Genomic DNA, 24,179 nt, shown 5'->3' with positions numbered 1-24,179 from the left:
CACGGACTACTTCCTTCGTAAACTTCGATAAGTGTAATCCACGCTACATTTTTAATCGCAAAGACATATTTTTGTGCGACGTGAACATACCATTGACGTTTTCGAAATGGATCCTTTCGGAAATCTAATACTCTCTCGTCAACTTAACATTTAGTCAATTTAATCTACGACTGTAACAACGAGTCATTTGGACCCCAAAGGAAAATTTTTTTGACGATTGTATAATCTGTATGATTGGTACTATGAGATTCTAAATTGTAAGTAAAAAATTTAATCTTCTTCTATCGATCGTTATAAGGCGATGATTTACTTGTATTCTGTACTTCAAACAGATGCTTAGGCATAATTTTCGTATAGCTGTACAGCTGAAGCTTAATACTCAAAAGCAATAATTAATTATTGTTTTTCAGTAATAAATTTACCAATATTTCGCGATAATTTGCTCTTCAGAGCATGCATGTGTTTAGACATATCCGGATACATTTATTTATATAAAATGTAATAAATAATCAAGAATTACTTCCTATAGACGATGTATAATCTAGAAATTATTATATTTTTTAAGCATCTTATGCGTTAATTTTTATACAAATAGCATTCCAGTTTGAACCTCACTGAAGTGAAAATTGGATTTATATTTCTTTCTGTTAAAAATCTTGGAAACTGAAAAAGAATAGTCCTATTTACGTAACGTATGCATAGACGTATCATAGAGAGCCTTGCTGGGTTTATGCCGTGTATGGTTTATCACAGACAGAGGCAAACGACCGCCGCATAACTTGCAGCGCCCACCGAGTCGTCCGCGAATAAGCGGAGTTAACGGTTGATCGTCTCGTATAGGATACATACATACAGAATCACTTTTAAGTTTCGCTTTATGCCCGCTTTGCGCAATGGCCGTCACGCCATGTACTTTACCTTCTTAAAATAATATCGCAAATCACTGTTGTGACACGCGTTCCCCTATTAAATAACATTCATACGCCAATAATGATATAACATAAAACGTACGAAGCGTTATATTTTTAAAAAGTTCCAACACATTACTGAAGACCGTGACATGATGACTTGTTGATTTTCTCGCAGAAACGAACTTTAAATTCATTCGACGTATCCTATAGTAAAACGTTTTGTACGACGATCTCATTCTGGAATAAGCAAATGCTATTTCCTACAGGTGATAGTTTTTTTTTTTCTATCACAACGCGTGTTCATGAATAACGTACGACGACGAGTAAAACAACGTAACCTCACGGCATCGGAAAATCGTGAGTTTCGTCGAAATAACGAATTAATGCACCAACACGAATGGGAAAAGAAATCTCCGACATTGTTTTCTCGAGGAGGAAGTGGTGCATTCAGATCGCGTGCCAACTGCATTTGCCAATATATATCGCTTAATCCATGCGTAAAATTTGCATAAAGGCTGCCTTTCGGCATGGCGAGTCGTCGCGCCGTAAGCTACGAGTATTGCAAAGTGAAAGCTGCGAAGCTCCGCCGGCGAAGCTGGTTTTGCATGTCACGTATAGCTGGTGAAATGCATAAACAGACAGATCGCTTCGTTTACAGTTCTTTCCTATAAATACAAAGTCGACCGGTGTGACAAAAGGCTATTGCTCCGATAATCAATATTTACTTTCCATCAAACTTCTTTACGCATATAAGAGAAATTTATAATGACGAAAGAAAGACAATGTTTTTTAAATTATAATATCACAGAAAAAAGACTATTCTTAAATCAACCATAATATACTCATATATAAGCAAAAATATTATAATCTTGCTTCAAAGATATCAATCTTGATTTGATTAAATTTGTTTTGATGCAAGTATTACTTTACACTTAATTCAAGACTTGCTCAATTAAAAATCTTATATCAATACAAATTCAAGATTAAAATTTTTAAAGCAAGATTACGATATTTTTGCTTATATATAAATATATTATGGTTGATTTAAGAATAGTCTTTTTTTTCTATGTACCTATTAACATCTCAAACATAATTTCGGGAAGTATATCACGGAACGTTTCTATGCAGATTATAGTTTTGTAACGCTTGTGCTTTCCTTTAACGTAAAGGAAATCATTAACTAAAAAATTATTATTTTATTTTGTTCCCGATGCATGCTTGTGATTGGAATGCAGAAAAATGGTATCATATTTACGGTAAAGGTATGCGAGTGAGTACTCCGAGTTGCGGCACTTGTAAGATAAAATCTGATGGGGCGTCATCGATCTCTCGGAAAGCATCTTGGCATATTTCCACGGACAAAACTATCAAAATAAACGCTTGTGACCCTGTTAAACTCCACCTCGAACTTGTTTTCTTTCCTCCTGTTTCTCACTTCGTATAAAGTTTGACGTTAAACATACAATATCTTTTATATCTTGCTATCAATCGATCTCCTATAATCCTGATTCGATAATTATACAAGTATCACAACATGAATTAGGTCCGTTTTCACAATTATATGGTTACTTAAAGATCAAAGATTACAAGAAATTCATCAATGAAATTCATTTATGAATTTTTTGATAACTTTTGATTTTTAGAGATAATCGTATAGGCATTATGAAAATGAGCCTTAAAATCAAAATCTCTCTCGAAACAGAAAGTAATTTCTTCTTTAAAAGTATAAAACTTACAATTGATGATGATGTTATTTTTCTTGAACAGAAACGTGGTATTTTAAAAGGATCTCTCTTAAATATATTCTTGAATAAGCCGTAAGTCTGAACGTTTAGTCATGCTCCGAAGAACGGATGTCAAATGGGCTGCCGTGAACGGCGATGCTCGATCGTCTTCGTGACGAGAACAATTATCGGCTCGCGGAAGCGTCGGCCGCGATGATTTGCACAACGCCCGTAGACGGCCGTCATTTTCCCTTCTGAATTCCATTAACGACTTCTTGGCCGGTTAGCGAAAGTGCGTTGACACACGTCTCGAGCTGCGAGACGAAAGCGCTTTTCTGCGCGTGTCGCACCGTAAAACGACGTCGCTTCTTCATCGCATAAGAAAAATCGACGGCCATTTGCGCTTGTAAAAGTACGTTGCAAAAAATTTATAAGCTTCTCGGGTCGTAAAATTATTAGAAAGCGGGTATTATACTCCCGCGGTCGGAAAAAGAGCTGTATGCGCGCGGCATGCGAGATGTCACGATTTTGTGAATAATAAGACGGTAAGATTACGAGGTACAAACACATCATGGCTTTCTAAAAGTCCTCGAGTGTTGTGTATACAACTCGTTAACGTGCCACTCCTCATCATCATTCGACATAAGCGTTTGATAAATTATTTATTAGTCACCGTTCGACCTTATTTTACCGCGATCCTTTCATGTTAAATAACTTTAATCGCAACTTTGGTCATATTTTTATTTTTTCTCAGAGATCTCGTATACTTGGCATACTCGAACATTTCATACTTGATAAATTTCCTAATAAACTTTCTCGAGATATTATTTGAGCAGATTATGTATATGTATGTAGATGATTAATGTTAGCGTTTTCGCTGTTTTTAAGAGCGCATCTGCTTTCTACATTTGCACTGAAAGCTAAAGTTAGACTTGTTCTCAAAGATATATTTACTCACCTGACTTTGACCGACTCGGTAGGACGCGGGGTCGACATCAACGGTAAGCAACATGTCTTCCACGGCGCGACGTTCATCGGTCACGGGACTTCCGGGCCGTGCGTTCACGTCGCTTGACAATAGTCCGAATCGACGTCTAAATTCACCTAAGGCCATATGCTTCGGAAATCCAACTTTGTGTAAGCGAACAGCATCGATTATTTGGCTCCCTCGAATCTGTTCAAGCGTTGAAATATGTATACATTAAATTTGTATGTGTGATATTAGATCTTTTCTCAAAAAATAATTAGATGCTAATAAAATTGATTAATTGATTTATAAAAAGCGGTATTTGGAAAGTATATCTGATGACATGAAACTGATGATTTTTTTATTGTTCTGTAAGATTTTATGTTTTTATATTCTTCCTTTAGAGAATTTAATATAACTTTACCTGTGATCGCAGAAGAGGCACATTAATGACGTTGTCCTCGCTCTGATTCGATTTCACGGAGAGAAGACTCTTATTGTCGGTACAACCGGCGTTATGTTGAGGCAGAAGGCAGTGTACAAATTTCACGCGAGTTCTCCGCAGTGTTTCTACGAGACCATCCTAAAGACAATTAACGCTTGTACTTTTCCACTTAATATGTCGAAGGCGACGTATAAATAAAGCGAGATAAATAAAGAATCGCGGTATTGTTCTTACTAGATAACGAGCGAGAAAGAGAAAAATGAAGAGCAGCACTACAAGGTAGTATCCGAACGTTGTAACGCAGGTCTCACCGAACATTTTCAGTGTGGCGAATATCTCGCGTTTCGCTTAGGGCGAAGGTCAATACACGTTAAGTTAGCTTGCACGACGCCTGTGCGGCCTTGTGATAATGTTTTATAGAATATGCGATAATAGTCTGATCTTTGACACCGCGATGACCAATCGTAAATAGCGTTAAAGGAATAGGCCAACTATCGACGCCGCGAACATTTCAAGAGTGAAATCGAAAATCCGTTAATAAAGGAGCAAAAGTTCAAACCACTACTAATTTAAATTACCATAAGAAAAGAATTAATACTCACTACAGTGAATTTCACTTGTAGACAAATGTTCTTCCTTTTTACGGCCGTGAATGTTCTTCGTATGCTCGAGGCTCGCCTCAAAGATTGCGAGCCTTCCAATCCTGGCATGGAACTGCATAGAGCACCGGAAACTCCAGCACCTCGAGCACTTACGAACAACATGCTCACATGTTCTCTAAAATTTTATTACGTACAAATATAATGACAGAATTTATTTAACTTATTAGAAGAATTTGGATAAATGAGTCTACAACGTTACCTTGTACTTTCCTGAAGTATCGTAATGGCACTCTTGGCGACTGGATTCTCGCGTGTAGCTTTAAGCCAACCGGTGGCAGTGTAAAGCACTGGATTTGTTCCCAATAGATGTTGTAAAACGAATTGATTATTACCAGGCGCTTTTCGCAGAAGCATTTGGTGATCTGTAATAGCGATATGTCTCGTGTATACTATCGTTTTCATAAAATTAGCATAAATATCGAAAAATTAATTTTACCTCGATCTCCATAATGAGAAAATAAACGATCTAGGAAGGTTTCGTCGCTGCCTCCGGGACACACAGTCTCCTCATCTAGCAGCCAGAGTAATCCTTTTCGTTCCATCTGTCTGCCGCCGCTAAGATCGCTTTGACTAGTTCGCAACATTGTCGCGCTTTGCGAGCTTCCGCGATCCAGGAGGGAAACCAAACCTTGAGGTGATCCAATGCCTTCCTCGTCATAATCGTCTTCGTAATCTACATCGATACCTTCCTGGACGTATCTACATTTTTACATTGAATAGCCATAATATTTATTTAATAATCATATAAAGAATATTTGTTGAAAAATTAATCTTACAATATATATATATATATATATTGTATAAATAATATATAAGTTACTTCTAATATTTTTAATTAACCCTTTTGTGCCATACTACGGAAATAATATACTTAGATATATATAGCATATTCAACTAATTCAATTGTCTCTAATTTTCATAAAAAAGAGCATAGTGTAAACATTTTTTAAGTCGAAACGCCAGCTATTAAGGAACATAACAATAGAGTAAGGAAATGTATGTATCTTTGTTAATAAAAAGGTTATAAACATCGCGAATTAAAGAAAACCAGGTTATATTACCACAAAGGGTTAAAAAGGACTAAAAATTTGAGAATTTGTTCATTATATTCCATACCTATCCTTTGGAGCTACCAACGTAGTATGATGAAACAGTAATTGCAGACGTTCCTGCAAATAATTGTGGCAAAGATCTTCAAAGGTTGCACCAGTTTGTCGACCGCACGAAGCAGGATTTTGAAAACCTGGCGCATCACACAGCAGCAGAGATGAGACTGTATGTATAGCGGATGATATGGATCTAAAAAACGACAAAGAGAATTATTAATAAGGTTAAATTATTAATCTAACTAAGAATATAAATGCTGACGAAGAGAGAGCTTAATAACTAAACATAAATTTAATGATAAAATTTAATTTTTACGATTTACGCCGTTGATGCTACTTAAACTTTCAAGGAGAAGTCATCAGTCATATCAATCTTAATTTTTAAAAATTATGATATATAAAATATAACATGAACGAAGAAATATTTTATGGCATTCGAAAATTATTCAACGAGCAAAATGTATTCAATCAATTCATTTACTTATTGATAAGAGCTGCGACGCAATGGAAAACTTCAGAATAGAGTCCGATTAGAAGTCCTTCCAAGGCATCAAGCCCCGTGACATCTTTGCCCTGTTCCGTTGGGCTAGGTGTCCTCAGAGCTGGTCTCGGTGTGCTCGGTGTTCCGGCACCTCCTCCATTAACGGAGAACACTACTCGACTCAGTTCTTCCACTGTTGTGCCGAGCAGATTGGCGGCTTTCTCCGCGCATTCGACCCTCGTGAACTGCCACCTGCTTTGCGAACTGGTGCCAGCTTTCACAGCGCCAGCACAACTCAAATGATAAATGCCAGCCAACACTAACCAAATGACTTTCTCGTCAGCCTCGGAGATACCGAGTATTCTAAACGCGGCAACGATACGATTAAATTCGACCATAGCTCGCTGTTTGTCTTCATGCTTTTGTAGGGGCGTGACGAAGGGGTTGTTTTCGGCGACTAGATTCGTGAGGTGTAACTCTTTTCTCAGTGCGCCTTCTGCGCCCGCTAATAAACGATAAACGGCGTGAAACGTCGGATCCCCGTTTGCTCGTCGGCCTATCCTTGACTTCTCCAGCAGCAGTACCTTGGGAGAAAAAGCAGAATGTCATTTATTTCGCCATGTAAGTCTTAAGTCGAATGGTTTGAGGCATAAATATATTCTCTCACTTGTAGAGAGGCCGATGCGATTTGACCCGACTGATCAAAGTCGAGACTAAAGAGCTGCGTGAAACGTGTCGCATTCGAATTCATATGCGTTCTACTATTTCCGAAGGCCTCGAGAACTGTAAATAGTGCATTCAGCTTTTCGATCGTTAATATCTGTAAAAAGGAACGATCCTCACTTAAAAACAATCCGTACGAAAAGTGCTAATGTTGCATTTCCTTCTTTTTACTCGCCTTGTTAACCGTACCAGCGGCCAGCACGAGATAATGAAGGGCGTGTTTAAAGTTCGTTGTTTTCCCCGCTCCACTACGCCCGAGAAAAACCAGAGAATGGTCCCTGCGTGTTGCCAGCATTCCTCTGTAAGCTGACTGCGCTATGGCATAAATATGCGGCGGCATATCTTCGCTTTTGCAACCTCGGAACATATGCGCGACCTACAGCAAGAAGGAGTGGAAAGAATTTTAATTTTAGAGATAAGAATCTTAAACGTGAAAATATGATAAATACGAAATTTAATAATACATAGATTGATGCAAATTTTTTTAATTAATTCCTTTTGTAAAGCACAAGTCGACAATAATGTTACAATTTTATCAAATTGTTACATTGAAAAATTGTGGTATAAGTTAAGTAAACTTCCAAAGCGACCTTACCTTTTCAGAATAAATCGCCAAGGGCGCGACTGGATTGATAACGATCATGCTGTCTCCTGCGTACGTGTGTATCAAGTTACTAGCATAACGTTGCCGCAACGTGTGGAGAACGGATGATTCATTCAGAAATCGCAGCTGGGAGAGTTCCTCAGCTTTATCGAACTGAGGTGGATTAGCCTAAACAGATGTAAACAATGAATAAATTATAATAATAACGTTTAGTGTTTGATTGATTAATAAGTGCATAATTAAAAATTAATTATTTGGGTGAAGTAACCATAATACCTTCTCTACATCTTCTTCGTCCACGAGCAATTCCTCTCCGGAGATAGTCAATCGGATCCTTAGTTTTCCTGTGTCGGGATCGGTGGAACCGCATTTTGAGGCCGGAGTAAAACCTCCACGATGCAATAACCAAATTCTCTCAGAAGTTAACCATGCTTGTTCTTGCGCCAAATGCTCTTCCGATCGCGCCTGTGCAACATCAAAAAGAAGCACATGACATATCAGTATGCGTGAATCATCTATATTTATTTTCTAAAAAAAGAATATAAGAATATTTGTTATATTGAGATCTGCCTTAAAGAAAAGAAAAAGATTTTTTGAAAAATTTAATTCTTTTTAATATACGATTTCGATTCAATAAATCGCAGAAAAGTCGCTGATATTGACATAGGTCTCTTAAAGCGACATCCCCTTATTTCTCAGAAACTAACTATTACACTTTATTAATACTAATAAAAACATGATCTGTTTGGTTAATTAAAAAAGTGTAAAAGCATAATTCATATATTTATGGCTTGTTTCTATATGAAATCAGTTAAACACAAATTGTATGAATGCAAAAATAAAATTCTTACGATTTTCTTTTTCGTAAATTACGTAATTTAAATAATAACGACTATATTATTAATAATATTACGTCATTTTAAATACTTGTAGTTTCCTAAATGATAAATTACAAATTAACAAAAACCTAATAAGTTTTTATAGACTCCTTTAATTAAAACAATTAAGAAAAACCATAAAACATATATTACAGGCAATAGGAGTTATAAGTCAACGCTGGTTATCAATTAGCGCAATTCTTAATATTAAAAATATAAACCTTGACTTTCCTAAATGAGTTATATTTTCTTTCTTAGTTTTTTCATAATACTGTTTTAAATATAAAATCGGGGTGCAGCGTAAACCGGCACACTTGACTAAAACAAATCATGAGCTAACTTAATCTTTGTAATGTTGCTTTATAGTGTCAAATAACTCTATCGGAGCTGAAGGCAATGGTACATATATGGAAAAGCCCTTGAAAAACTATCGCGTTACATATTTGCATCTTGCAGAACAGCATAAAATAAATACGCACATAATTCAACAAAAATGTTTTATATCGAAGTAAAAAGATTCTGGAAAATCTTATATACATTCATTTGTAGATATTTTATACAGATAATTTTTGTAAAAGAAAAAGAATAGGAATATGTGGTATTACTGCTCACTGTATCAATTTTGAAGCCCATTTTGTCAGACGTTCATTTCTGCTTATAAAAAAAATTAATTATTGCAAAATTACAAACAGTATTATAAAAACTGCTTATATTATCTGATAGAAGACACTTTTTAGTTTGTATGTATTTAAAGTTTTATTTTTACCTTTTGTTTAAGAAATATTGTCTAAAAACAATGTGATATGTCGATATCGGCGATCTTCCCTTACATTAAAAAAAAATGTAATTAAAAGCTAAAATTTAATATGATACCTTTCTTCAATTCTTGATTGTATTTTATTCAGATAAGATTCAAAAGATTACGTTAATTAAATAGAAAATTGGCTACATTTTTTTTCAAATTATTTACGTTTTTCTTTTCATTTGCTTTCGCAGTCACGCGAGCCCCTCGCCCTTTTTTTTCCACGGCGCGAAATGATCCCGTAGCCTTTAGCTTTATCGAAGTTTCCCACTGGTAATTTACTAAGAGCGGCCTAGCGAGGATAGTGCACACCTACACGATAAAGTGGAATCGGCGACGTCCTCGACGATTTCGCTACCGGCGGCGGTCAGACGCGATGAATCGTTATGAAACGTCTTATTGCGTGACTGCGTATTACGACTACAGACTTGCGTACCATTAACTACGACTACTTATTAACATCCAAATGGCATTCACTCGATCCTTTCTATTTCTATCTTCCCTCATTTTCATGTGTCCTTGTGTTCTTCTTCAGAATGAAATGACTATTATGCCAAAGGCATAGACAAATAAGCGTCTTCAATTTGTTATTTCATATCGAAGCAATACTCTTGAAATAAGAACAAACGCCCTCATTGGCAATATTGACGATAGGATTATACAAACGGTCTTATTGTTAATATTGATGAATGTTATCAGCATATTCTTTATATTATTGATTAATTATAGTTATAAGATGTTAATTGAAGTTATGTAATCGTTTAAATGGTTTATTAGTGTTTATTAGGTTTACGTGAACAAAAGTTAAGTGTGTCGCGCGGCTCTATTCTCTTTAAACCTGTGAATCACCGTCATCGGTGCAGCTGCGAGTTCTCGCGTATTGATTTCCGCATCGAGCAATTGCAAAACGGTGACTCGTATGGTTCCACCAGGTAAGGAAGACAGAACAGCGAGTTTCCTGATACATACATTACTATATCAGGTCTCGGGGCTCTTTGGTAGCGCACAACGCGCCATTGTTTCACGAATACGCGGTAAACGCCGCTCTTTCAAAGGCCTAAATGAGGAGATTGTTTGAATATTACGAGTTTGCCCTTTAAACGAGTTTCTTCACGCGCTCTCACGCGATGACAATTTGCCAGAAATTTCCTGGATTCTCTAAAGGCACATATCATGTTGAAGATGAAGCTTTATGCTCTAATCGTGAAATTACACATCAGTATATCTCAATTTATTTTATCGAAATTGATAGTTCGGTAAAGAATAACGGCATTTCTAAGATAAATTAATAGAAGAAAGATAAATCGTTCCTTGTATTTTGTATTATTTCGAAATCTTTTATTTCGTAAGAATTATCGACATTTTCTCAATCGTTTCATTGACAAAATTATTTTCCATTGGTTCAAGCCAATGAATTCAGCAGCTTGGAGAAACTTTCGATTTTCTTCAAATTTTTGGCAAAACATACCTCGTTCGTTTGCGGCATCACCTTATTTTCCAAAAGGACCTCGAGGCGCTTCATACACTCTCCTTCGTCCTTCGCGCGATCACTTTCTCCGCCACGTTTCACATTCTTCATTATGCTTGACTCTACTTTTCCGTTCTCTCGTATTTTTCGTCTTATCTTCCTAGCCAGAGCCATCTCAAACAACTCCTCCCATTCGATAATGTCTTGAATTGGTTTCGCGCATCTTTGGTGACCTGGTCGACTCCTCTTCGATACTTTCTTCGAGTTATTGGCCCAGCTACTCTTGAAACTAAACATCCGGATCCCATTATCCATGCTCGGTATCTTCTGCTCTATTTCCGCTGTGATCCTATGCCACTTGCGTTCCTTTGGCGTCCTGATGACATTACTGTCATCCCAGCCTTTTTCCATTCTCTTGATCCTGTCGTCCATGCATCCTACGCGCAAAGTCTCCGCCCAGCTCTCCTTCTTGAAGCTTTTGGTTGCTCGTAGAGACGGCGAGAATTGATAGCTCCCATGAGATCCTTTGATTTTTTCTTTGGCATTGGATTTGACACTTGACGTTCGTTCGAGGACGCGATTTGAGTTGATCAGTCGATTCTCCGGACAACCGTTTTGTCCAATTTCGGAGGAGTGCATGCTGTCGCTGTCACTGCACTCCCACGAGCTCGTACTATTTCTGCTATGTTTTCTGTCGAGGACGACACCATTGCTGAATTCGTGCTGCTTCGAAAAATCCTGCGCCGGTGACTTTGGGATCTTTTGCGAGGGAAAGCCTTGACGATTGTTTTGTTTAGCTATTCCACTAGCATGAGCTTTGCCTCTACAAGATCTGTGAAGAAGATGATGTGCATCGAGCGACATATTATCGATCTCATCCCTGCTGCGCGGCATCTTCTTGATCTCTCTTCGTCAAGAGAAGCAGGTTTCACGTTGTCAGTTTCTCAACGCAATTATCACTAATCCCGACGGGGTTCCTCTTACGCAGCGGACTTTCCTAAGTTTGCTTGAGAATTCACATCTATAGAATTCTTAATTAACAGTCGAAAGTTGAAAATTTCTTCATCACTTAGCGCGATAATGTGAGATTATGTCTTTAATGTAAAATGTTTGATAATCATGAAACTTCGTTATACTATATGTATGTGTCTTGCCTTGGCTATCTTGATTGGTATTCACTATTAGTGAATCATTAATCCTATCATCCCATTAATTCCACATTTTTCTTGAAGTCACGACATGCAATAGAAAATATCAATCACTTAGTTCCCACTATATATTCGCAATATATATGACATATCTTTAAAATCTATTCTCGAGCAGTACCGCTGATCATCAAACTCGATCGAGATGTATTAAATCCATGAAGATGTGAACGTCATGACGCAAATTGATCAATTTTCTGACACGTTTCTCTCAGTTTCCGTTTTAAAGCGTTTCAACCAACGACTCACATCCGCGAAAACTAAAACGCGGCTTTCTCCAGGAGATCCTTTCATGACGCGAGACTGCTACGACGGTCACGAGGGCAGGACTCGATCACGAGGAGCATCACGGGGGTCTCCCGAGTGTCGACTGAAGCAACGCTGGTGCTCCCAGACAGAGACAGGTCCTCTCGTTGAGGAGAACCGAGGAGAACGAGAGAGGCGTGTGCCGTGTGCCCACGAGAGCCGCCCGGGAGTTCTTTCTCTCCATCACGAAACGTAATTCTCCCGCTCGGCTCGCTCTCCACGTTCCTTCGTCCTCGTCTCCCGCTTCTGTCGCTCAGATGTCCCCTCTCAGTCCCTCTATCGTTCGGCTTTGGTTACTCCAACGTCCTTCCTCCGCGACTTGTACAGACGGCAAACAGTCGGCTAGTAGGCCGATCCGATTTCACGGTGATTGCGAATCAAGATGCAATTAGCGCAAATTCGGAGATCCAGGCGAAATAATTCGACATCTTTTTTCGCAACGTAATGTTATTTTGAACATATATTTTACCAGTAAAAGACAAGACTCAGTCATATAATTCTTTACTTCCAACATAAAATACTTAAGAAACAAATCACAATTTTGCATTTAAACCATTATTCAAAATTAAAATGTTTTAATATGTTCACTCATTTTATCTACATATATAGTTTGAAGCTAATGACATAGATGCGTTCATTGTCTGAAGTTAAATGGCAAGCTTCCTCTTAGAGGCCACGGAACTCAACCTACGGAAGCGTAACGTAAGTGCAACCAAGAATCATTTCTAAGAAATACTCGACTTGATCGTCCGCTTCAAATATATGTAGTTGCCGTTTACTGTGCAAAGCTCCCGCGTTTTTGAAAGCTTCGAACGAGACGCGAAGGAAATGCCGGGAGTAGTATAGAAGTGTTTATATATAGCTTTCTTCAGAAGGGAGTTCTAGGCAAGCACGGGAAATGTCTTATTTAAGGAACTCTCACAGTCTAGTCTTCCTTCTTAAAACGAAAACTAGCATATAATGAGTTTTTTTAAGTAGTTTCATACTCTGTATTTCGCCTTATTGTTTTTTCTAAAGATATGTTCTGCTAGAATATATATATTATACTCTCCAGCTTTTTTAAATTTCGCCTAAAATGTGTAACTCTCTATACGTGATGTTATTGCGAGAATATTGCTAAGGTCTCGGTGGTCTAAAGGCTTAGGACGCTCGCACGAAATGCAAGAGATCCGGGTTCGACTCCCGGCCAAGGCAATATTTTTCGCAATAAGTTTATTACAGTTTTCTAAGATTAAATTTGGAAAATTTGGGGGGATTATTAATATTTCAGATTGATTGCATATTGAAAGTTCGACAACCATATCGGCACGCAATTATAATTTCTGGAATTAATTCATTTAATACACGGAAAAAAAATTTACTTATTTCAAATAAACACATTTTCTTGAACTGTAATTTATTGATTGAAAGAATTAATTACTTGACACAATAAATTTGTTTTTTGTTCCAATAAAATATTATCCTGAAGCAAATAATTTATTAATACAGAAAATATTTTATTCTAATAAAAACACAATTACTTGTCAGTAGAAAATTGTTTTATTAAATCTAATAAATGTCATTACTTGAATCTGATTGTTGTTAATAAGAGAACATTTTTCTAAAGTTTATGACATGAGTATTAGAAATCGTACATTGATTACTTTTTATAAAATATAATTTTTATTTCAAAAAGCAATTTCTTAGTTACTAAAAATATTTACTAGTAACGAGAAAATTGTTTCATAAATTAATCAAATGCCTGCTAGGGACTATTTGAGAAAATTATTTTCTTGAAGCGAGTAATTTTTTCTTGAAACAAGTAAAATTTTTTTTCCGTGTATGAATACATATAATAGTTCAACATCTTAACATTCAGACCGTAGTGGCGCTTCGTATTTAAAGTAATGTTTTTTAAATTTGTTTTACATCTCGCAGCTATCAGATGGAATTACGACATTGTGACGTTTTAATTTTGCACATGGTTATAAGTGTGGCGGAAAGAAAATCATGATCTTTCAAAGTCCGAGGAAAACATCCACGGATTAGTCACGTGCAATACGTCGAAGCGACGACTCGCACGTGCTGCCGAGCGAGAAGCACATTCGTGAAGTTTCGAGGGAGCACTGAGCTGCTATTTTAAGAAACTCGTAACATGCGAGATTGCGTCCAACCAAAGCGAGTTACCCGACGGGCGGACATTGCCACAAACATGCGCCAGTACAGAGAGACGTAATATAACGGTGCAGCCGGTGTTTAGCTCTTTGCGATCCGAGTATCACCGCCATGGTCATATTGGTCGCAAGAAACGACCGCAGAATTTCTCGATGTACGATAATTCGCTTCGCGTATCGGTAATATCCAAAGTATACGCAGATGCCATATCGACTATAATGAAATAAATGATAAAAACAACTCTCTTTTAGCTCTTCTTTCCTCATATCAGTTGAAATTTGCAGAATAAGAGCCACTTGGACGAGATAATACCATTCAAGGACGTGTAGTGTTTGATCGATTGTGAGGAAAGAGGCAATTAGTTTTCTAAACACGCTATTCTAGGTTTTAAATTATGCCAGACCGATGACGCATCGTTGTCATTGTTCGACAAATGGTGCGTATTCATTGCGGAGACGAGGAACGTCCTGAATCGATCGTCGTGGGTGGATTGCTACACGACAATTTCTCTGTTACATTTTGTCTACGGCGCGTGGGACGCGTCAGATCGATGAATTAGAAGTAGATAAAAAAAAATTTACATACTACGCGCACGCATACACCCCTAAGGCCAGCAGGGCTATTCTGTAACTCTTAACGCAAGTTTTGTTATCGTTATAGCGTCGTTGCGCAGCTTTTTTACCATGATAAAAAAGCTGCGCAACGACGTTATAACGATAACGAAACTTGCGTTAAGAGTTACAGAATAGAGGCCCAGATCTCCAAAATGAAAGAATGATTTGGACTAATTCGAGAGCGTCATGGCTTTGTATTGGTTTAACACGATTCAGTTGGACGGTATAGGTAAAAAAGATCTATTAATATTAGTCAATAGAAGTTATTGAAAATAATCTTATTAATTCAATTACAGTATGAAACAAATAACATTTTATTAAAACAAGAGCAGATCTGCAAAATGGAAGAACGATTTGGGTTGACTCGAGATTGTTGTGTAATAACTTAGCGCCGTTTAATGGAAAAAAAGTATTAAACATTAGTGATATACGAAAAAAAAGTATTAAACATTAGCCAACTGCAGCTTAATTGAAAGTAATTTTGTTAATTCAATGATTATAGTATTAATGAAACAAATAACATTTTATTACAACAAAAGCATGACGTATTTATTTCATTAATACTGTGTAATTAAATTAACAAAATTAGACTGTCTATAATTGCTATCGTTAATGCTGTTGTATTAACAGCACTGTTTGGAGCCATTTGCTTCTTAGTTTTTTTATTAGTATCGATATACACGGAAAAAATGATATTAATCCAATCTTATTCCATATCTTTTTCCATGTAAATCGTAAAAAAAAAATTAGAAGCAAACAGTCGTAACAGTGCGATTTACTAGTATGTGTGTATGGAAATTGTCGATATAATCGGAAAGATTAAAACTAGTAACACGAAGAATGACGTAGTATATCTGGTATAAATGCTTCGCTTAACACACATTATAATTATCGTCCTCAATTATCGATCATTAATATCATAATTGCTTTTTTTTCATTGCGACATACGTATCCGTCGATCAACGCTCGTTAGTGCAAACCTTCTGCATAGTTAAGAAATTTCCTGCCAAGAGTATAGCTCCTGATCCGAGCGGCGTTTCTCACGGTGCACGATGTGTGACCGCGCGCTTCACGGTAACATTGTTCCGTGCAGCGACTCGCGCTATGCACATTTTTTATGCTGCGCTTAGTGGAGAACGGGACGACGAGGAGATAGGTGGAACAACTGGAATTAAAGTGTAGGTCGAAACGGCCGGTGATCCCTCGATGCGGACCGCGCGAGTGCATAACATATGCGACAAACAAGGCAAACTCGACTTGACGCGCCGCATTCAATGAACAATTGGATTTCAATAGCCGTTATCTTCAGCACATGTCACTGTCCGATTGTGCTCCCAAGATTCACATTACTGTCTTGAAAAAAATAATAATGAAATCTATCATTTTATACGTCACGAAGGTAAATGTAAATGTAGCCATAAATTTAACTGGTATTTTGCATTTAAGAATTTACAAAAATAACTACAGTACATATCTCGATAAGAACCTATCGAAAATATCGATAGAATCCACGAGGAAAGGTCGTTCGAGGCCGCACCAGATTCTTGAGAGAGGGAGAAAAAAATTAATGAAATGGAAAACGAGTCTTTTAGTCGCTCATGCTGCGCGAATTGCTAAACCGACCTTGCATCTTGCGTTGTAGCGATTGGCGTAGGCGTGGTTGCGACCGGTGAAGTTATAAGTGGTAGATTTAAGAAAGGTATCCAATTCGATGCGAAGAAGAGAGAGAAAAAGTCACGAAAATTTTAAAATATACGAGGAAGATCAGAACATGAAAAAAATACATTTTTTGTACGAAATGGTTGTTATTGGTAGTCGCTTTTAGGCGATCAGAAGAAACATGACAATGACGATCCTAAATTAACATTTGAATCAAAACTGAATGTTGTTTTTGATCTGCGAGCAAAAGAATAACGTTCGATGACTCACGGATTGACGGACAGACCGGATTGACTGGTACGGTCATAGCAGACGCGACTCGTAAATCTATAACAGCGCGTTGGAGCCGTGCGAGTAACATGCTTACATGCATGCGTGTAAACCATCTTAATCCGATTTAAAATAAGCTTGAGCGACTCGTTCGATAGAATCCATACATTTGCGATATGATTACTCTATTTTCTAGGCATCATCCTAACATTGTTTATTGATTTCTAAAAAACTTACAACAAAACTATTACTCATAGTCAGACCTTGTACTTTAAGGCTTCCTTAAATTTATCTTTAGATGCTCAGTAGTCAATGAAATAATTTGTAGAGTATCTGAAGATAAATTTAAGGAAGCCTTAAATGTAAGACCTGACTATGAATACGGGCATGTGTTGTCAAATTCAAACTTGGCTCTACAATACACGAGTTTTACATGAATAACTATATCTGTATGAATAAACATAAAAAGTATATCTGTATGAATAAATATAAAAGTATATATATCTGTATGTATAATGATGTATACATAAAATACAGAAAAGAGTTAACAAGAGGTGAAATAATAAGAAATGAAAAATACCATTTTTAGTGTACATTATTACACAAAAAGAACCCCATGTTAAAATGTAATTATCCGCAATTTTTAAAAAGCGAATTTCATTTAAGAAACAAAAATAGTCGCATCGATGCTAACGTCAACAAAGAGAATTAACTCCTCGGCGGAGTAAAAGATCGAGAAAATCGGGAAGTGTACGGTATCCACAAGGAGGTAATGCGACAGAAGGCAGAGAGGCAGTGTCAGAGAGGCGCTAAGAATCAGCCGGAGCGTAATGTGCGCGGCAATCGCGGCATCTCTCGCCTATCGCAATCAAGATGCCTCTCGCTACGAGCCGCTGACGGCTGGGGTATAACGCGTTAACGCCGTCTCGCATCAACGTGGGCAGATAAGAGGGCGGGTGCACGTATACGTACGTACCTACGTACGTGGACTCCCAAGCCACCACGATTACGTGCATAAAATACAAATTACGCCCCGTCGTGCCGCGCCGCGCCGCGCCAAGCCGCGCCGCGAATGCAGCGACCGACTTCGCCTTTTGCCTACCGATCGCAATTACATGCAAATTTATTCGCAGCGCTTGAGTGGCCTATTCATTTTTGCGAAATAACACGATGCCGATGAAAATTTAAGCGATTCGCGCCATTTGGATTTTACGAGTTAAACTGATAGCGTATTCATATCTCAAATTCATTAAATTTGGAGATGCCTCTGTAATATTATTCTTCGAATTAAAATTCGGGTCGCGAATTATATTATGTTCATCCGAGGTTAAACGAAGGATAAAAAAATTTCGTTATTTTCGCTGCCGAAGTGTAGTACGTGTTTCACCAACGGTATGCCAGCAATAGCTTGCAAAGCCATAGATGCGTACAACGCGAGAGGCCGTTAAACTCGCCTGGCCCTCCGCTCGCGTGGGCAACCTACTTTTTTTTCAAACGTCCGATATTTATAGGCAATAAACTGACGTCATTGCAAGACTGCAACCGTAGGTGCATCGCTTTTAGTGTCACGTATTATCGCACCCTTTCTTAAGAAAATATTTCTTGTCAGTAACAACATTTGCATCGATTTAAAGAAATAATGAATTTGCGGCATACGTCGTTAATGATTACGGCGGATTTAATGGTGCGATTTTCCAGATGGAAAAGGAAACCCTGCTCGCGTTCTTACATACGGCGGAGATATGATTATTGGCCTACATATCGCGCGACGAACGACCGGCCGCGGCGCGGCGGGGATCCCCCGGCGATCGGCGATGTTATCACGCGTATATACCCAGTACCTTCCTCGCGGGCGTAATAATAGTGCTGCGGCGGTAACGGCGTAATTACTCACTACGTAGCGCGTAACATGCAATTCTAATTACGTAATTTGACATTTACGTAGCTGATACGTTGAGGCAAAATGGGCGAGTGAGCGAGCGAGCGAACCGTCATGTCGCACCGTGAGAGAGCGGAGAGCTACACGAGGACGTTGCAAATCGTGTACCACCCCAAGCAACTACCGACTTCGTATTTTGCAGCTGTGTACAGATCTGAGTTTAGCGGCATTCGCCAGTTCTGTGATTAATATGATCACAATTTTTTATTGGTTGACTTTCAGATTTATAATATCCACGTGCGACTGTTCCTTCGTTGATGTAGGAAATAAAGCTCGCGATACCGAAATGACGAAATGTTTAGAAAGTTTTATATTCAGAGAAAAGGACACAGTAGTATAATAACTGTATAGATGACAACTATACAAATTTTATATGTAAAATTAATGTACATGGTAATATACATTCCAAACGTAATCTTTCAGCTTTTATTGCAATAATTATAAAAGAATATTCAATTATATATTTTATATAAGGGATATTCAAAAAGTATCCGGCACTTTTTTTACTATCTGACTGGATAGTCAGATGTCATTAATATCCGGAAATATATCCGATTGAAATTTTTATATCATTAAGTTGTTGATTTTTATTATATAAATGTTCTATAAATAAGTGTGCATACTCATAATGCTATAATATCTTATATATTGCTGCAAAATTACAATTTTTTTTCTACAGTTATCATCTCTATTGATAATCAAACTCGGATGATAACATTAAAATCATAATTATTATCACTATTTTTCCCTTACAATCGCTTTTCCTTTTTGCCCTTTTTTTTCTTTTTTTATTCAGCTTTTTTTTTAGACATTGTCCCGGAATTCGGTCGGATATCTAGAAAATATCGGATATCCGACTCGAAAAATTGCCTTCCCGGATATCCGATATCCAATAATTTTATGATTCGATACATCCCTAATTCTACATATGTGATTTATACAATTGTCACTGAAAAAATGTAATAAATTTTAATAAATATTTGTTTGAATAGTATTAATTTAACATTTACTTATAGTAAACAAATAAAAGTAAATAAAAAGATTATAGTTAAGTCAAATTAATAATTTTGGTATCCGGATAAATATATGTTTACATTTTTAATAATTATTTATTTAATATTATTCAAACAAATATTTATTAAACTTTAATACATTTTTCTCAATGTACTATAAAAAATGCTTCTTCTTTCTCTGAACATATGTTCAATCTTCAAATTTAATTTTTTAATTAAAGTTTTCTATGAAAATTTTTTTTAAAGTGTATTTTTTTAATCTTTCCTTGTAATTTAATATAAGTCAAGTAATCTATTTCTTCAGATTAAACGGTGTGTGGATTTTTAAAGAACGTTCAATGGGAGAAAAATTTTTATTCGCTGTATACGCAAGAAAGTTTTGAGAAGGGTAATCTTATTAAAAAGTAGGAAAGATATTGCTGTTCTCCACAACGGCATGTCGGCAGCACGTTCTTTACTATGCCGCTATACAGTCGGCTTTATCGACCGTCAGTAAATATCGTACTCGTTCCGCTGTGCATTTTAACATCAACATAAGTCGCACTTTGTTAGAACTAATTGCCAATTACGACACGTCGTTGCTCGTATCCGACTTGTGTGCAAATTGAGCAGCTAGCAACGACGCCGTGTTCACGATTACCGTGTCCATTTTATTTCCCAAGACAATTGCGTTATTTTGCAATTATATTTGTATTACTGTAAGTGAGACTGGTGAGATCTGATTTTCTATTGCGAGATCAACAGAAAAGCTTAAACAACTGAATTAATATGATGACAATTACAGAGTTCCCTATATACGAAAGTAAACTAATTTACGTTTACCGTAAGATTTATGAGAGTATTTACCACTTGACAGATATACATATAGATATTTCTTCACATTCTATTTTGAGATCACATTAAAATAGAATATCATCAAACTGTCGCCGAGGGCTTTAATAACGAATCCTGTTATATCATCCCATTAGTATCGTGCGAAAATATAGTTAATGTTTTGACATATATATAATGCAATTTGCGTTTCACGTTTATCGATGAATTCTGCAGAAATGCGGATGCGATGCCGCTCATTCTTGGCGTGTTCATTTGCAACGGCGCTTCGATCTCGTTGCGATAACGAGTAGGAATGCGTATTACGTCGCGTGACAATTTAATTTAATGAAGGCAGCTTCTCGAAAGCCTGCAAGCTCGACTACCAGTGAAGCCGCGGAATGAATGAGGACGTCCAACATGTGCGGGAATAATGGTGACACAAATGTTCATTTTTGCTTACAATATCAGCGTCAATCCCGGATCAACGTGTATCTCGTTTTAATGCTTCTCATTGTGATCTACGTAATTGTTGCCTCATTTATAATAACTGCAGTTCTTTCAGCTTTCGCAATAAAATGCCAATTGTTCATCGCATTCGGGAAATTTGCTCGTAAAAGATAATTCTTTCTTTTTGAATAGTATTTATATTTTTTTAGGCTTTCTTTTTAATTTGCACGATACACTCTGGCTCTTAAAAATGTGTCCAAGCCATGCACCGTGAAAAGCTGGCATTTTCATGTAACGGGCTGCGCCCGTAGTTTAGATTATAGCTCGAAGTTCGGCGGAAACGAGGTATTACGGTACGAGGCAGTCAGTAAAGATGTACCGTTATGCGATTGCTATGCCACTACGCCGCTCTAGGGAATGTGGGTGGAAAGTGAGCGTCTCTCCACTATTGTCTTCCTCTTTCCTCGCTGCAGCTCTGTCGCATTCCGCTGCAATTTTGTGCCCTCTTTGTGCGTCATCCTTATATTTCTCCGCGTACCCTCCGCTAAGTCGATTGCGTTTTATCTCATTACTTATGCTCTCTTTACTCTTTGGGTCTCTTTCCACACATGATGTATCATAGAAATTATTCAAACTATAAAGTTATAAAAAAATATGAATAGGAAGCTGAAGATGCAATGAATAATTTAACTTTGACGATTGTTAAAAGTTTAAGAAATGTCGTAAATTTCTCCACTTATTCCTTTAGCAAAGTTTTCTCGACAAACTTGACTTATATATCGACTATATGACAAGCTCTAAACGTTAAATGTTAAATCAACGGGAAATGGCAACAAGCTTACTATATTTTGATGAAACCGCAAACTGCCGGACCGGCGAAGCGTGCCGCTGCGAATATTTGCAGGTGCCAATTCGACTTGACGTCCGTCACAGCCGCGTCTCGATAATTCCGATAGCTCAGCGACTGGCTGCACCTGCAACGAAATCGACACGTTAATATTTTAATGCATATGCATCACGCGAGCATGCCCTTGAGCGTGCCGACAATTGCGGTAAAATTCATTTATGTTCGTTTACGAATAATCACGTCATGAATATCCATGCGATAAATGAAGCGACTAATATTTCAAAAAGATGTGGATGGAAATTTTTCACGTGCCTGGATTATTATGTGTTAAAATTTTATTATATAAAATTTTTTGAAAAGTAGCGTCGAACTTTTATCGACTTTAGAAAGATGTTACGGTTGAAATAAAAAAAGAGATATTAATTATTACATAAGAAAAACGCAAAGTTGATGTCTATTGCTCTAAGGATTTCTTTTATGTGTCAAAAAATGTATATAAAACTTTCTTGAGAAAAATCAGGATTCTATCGTATTGTATCAAAATTCTGAAAATGTTAACGGAAGTATAATATCGAACATAGAAAACATGTCAGTATCCTTCGTCGTTCATCTAATCCCGATTAATCACCGTTACAGATGGCTCCGCCTGTTATCGACGTGTCTGCGTACCCTACATGCACACACATTGTTCATCGAACGTGTATAACGGGGTACGCGTGCATACACACGACTTACGCGCACGGGGCCAAGCTCGTGCTCTCGTGCTCAATGCAGAGAGAGAGAACAGGAAGCAGGATGTTGACCGAGAGGGGTGGGAGAGGGACAGAGAGAGAGGAAGAGGGAGGGGGAGGGAGGAGGGAGCAAGGACTGGGTCCCTCACATAGATATGTATGTGCATTGGGGACCAACAACACCCGGTAGATGCAGCCTTCCCTGCCAGTATTTCCCGCTTGCATCGTCGACCATTCAGTTCCTCGGAGTTATCACGATGATAAATGAGAATTGCGCATTAAAGCAGGTATCTTCACGCTCTGATACGCCAGGGTGGCTACACGCGATATTTTCTGTTTTAAAAGACATAATTTGTTAAGAAACATACCCGCCGCGCAAATTGAAATTGTGTTAAAATAAATGCAATTCCCAAAGGAAGAATTTCTAGTAAAAAATATACAAATTTTGATACACACCCTGTACATAGCGTATAATATGCTCGATTTGTGAGTGAATTACATCCGGTTTTTCCCCTTCTGCGTCTCTCTTCCTCGCTTTTATGCTCATTTCCTTTCTCTTCCTCTTACGCGCCCGGTATTTCCGGATATTTACATGTTTGGAATGATTGCGCTCCGAGGTGCTTAAGTGCCTTAATTCTTAGATAAATAAACTCGATCATATATATATACGCATAACGATATTATTCGCTTCCCTATGCACGCATCGTAGGTATATTTCTATTTTCTCCGAGAAACGTTTCGTCATCGTTCTTCAAAGAAATACATCAGCACGATGGCAGTTATACGCGGAAACGCGCGTCGCGTTTCATCGATCCTTGGATGTTTTCTGACGCGCGTTGACGCATGAAATCCCCGAATTTAGCCATTCAATCTACTCCGGAGATTACATTCTGCGCGCGTGAGGAAGCAGTGAAAGGGAGAACGATGCAACGAATACAACGGACGGAATTATACATTTCGTTTCTGGCCGCGGGAACGCGGCGGCATTTTTAGCATTCCATGGCTACAGGGCAAGGTCAGACACGCTTGGGCATCTTCTCTCGCCTCTACACCCCTTTTTTACTTTTATATCCGTTCTCCAGATCCAAGCCCGGGCCCGCAAAGTTGGCCCCTCTTTATGAGCCGCACGCTCGTGGTGGTCGATTTGCTCGATGGTGACGATGGAAGAAGATCGGATTCTCGGTAAGCCTGCTATTTTCACACGACCGTCCCTCGTGTCTCGAGTACAGTTTTATTAGCGGGGACCGTGACTCACGATCCCGCTATATTCGTTGCCAGCAGTGGCAATGAACCGGCCGACATCGCACCGCAATCATTTGTCCTGCCAAGAGTTCGCCCGCACCTTTTGTGCATTCATGGCTGATCACATTCATTCTCGTTTGAAATAAGGATAGCGACATGATACGACGA

At 37.8% G+C, this 24,179-nt stretch overlaps 1 protein-coding gene across 3 annotated transcripts in view; it reads right to left on the bottom strand.

Annotated features, from left to right (window-relative positions):
- Positions 1-24,179, bottom strand: part of LOC108766678 (Myosin heavy chain-like) — a 54,644-nt gene that overhangs the window by 22,171 nt on the left and 8,294 nt on the right. For 2 of the 3 annotated variants that reach the window (XM_018516104.1, XM_018516110.1), the window contains 12 exons: positions 22,034-22,165; positions 7,900-8,088; positions 7,615-7,791; positions 7,195-7,395; positions 6,964-7,116; positions 6,297-6,880; positions 5,826-6,008; positions 5,146-5,408; positions 4,909-5,071; positions 4,650-4,824; positions 4,027-4,185; positions 3,594-3,809 (listed from right to left, as the gene is read on the bottom strand). In XM_018516104.1, coding sequence (XP_018371606.1) covers positions 3,594-3,809; positions 4,027-4,185; positions 4,650-4,824; positions 4,909-5,071; positions 5,146-5,408; positions 5,826-6,008; positions 6,297-6,880; positions 6,964-7,116; positions 7,195-7,395; positions 7,615-7,791; positions 7,900-8,088; positions 22,034-22,165 — 2,595 coding nt within the window. Of the gene's footprint in view, positions 1-3,593; positions 3,810-4,026; positions 4,186-4,649; positions 4,825-4,908; positions 5,072-5,145; positions 5,409-5,825; positions 6,009-6,296; positions 6,881-6,963; positions 7,117-7,194; positions 7,396-7,614; positions 7,792-7,899; positions 8,089-10,771; positions 11,827-22,033; positions 22,166-24,179 lie in introns of those variants that run through there. The other variant, XM_018516118.1, reaches the window with a different exon arrangement.

The sequence above is a fragment of the Trachymyrmex cornetzi genome, unplaced genomic scaffold (assembly GCF_001594075.2).
Source record: "Trachymyrmex cornetzi isolate Tcor2-1 unplaced genomic scaffold, Tcor1.1 scaffold1190, whole genome shotgun sequence".
In the NCBI taxonomy this organism is placed as follows: Eukaryota; Metazoa; Arthropoda; class Insecta; order Hymenoptera; family Formicidae; genus Trachymyrmex; species Trachymyrmex cornetzi.
Note: the sequence above shows the minus strand (reverse complement) of the source record. Positions and strands in the feature narration are given on the sequence as shown.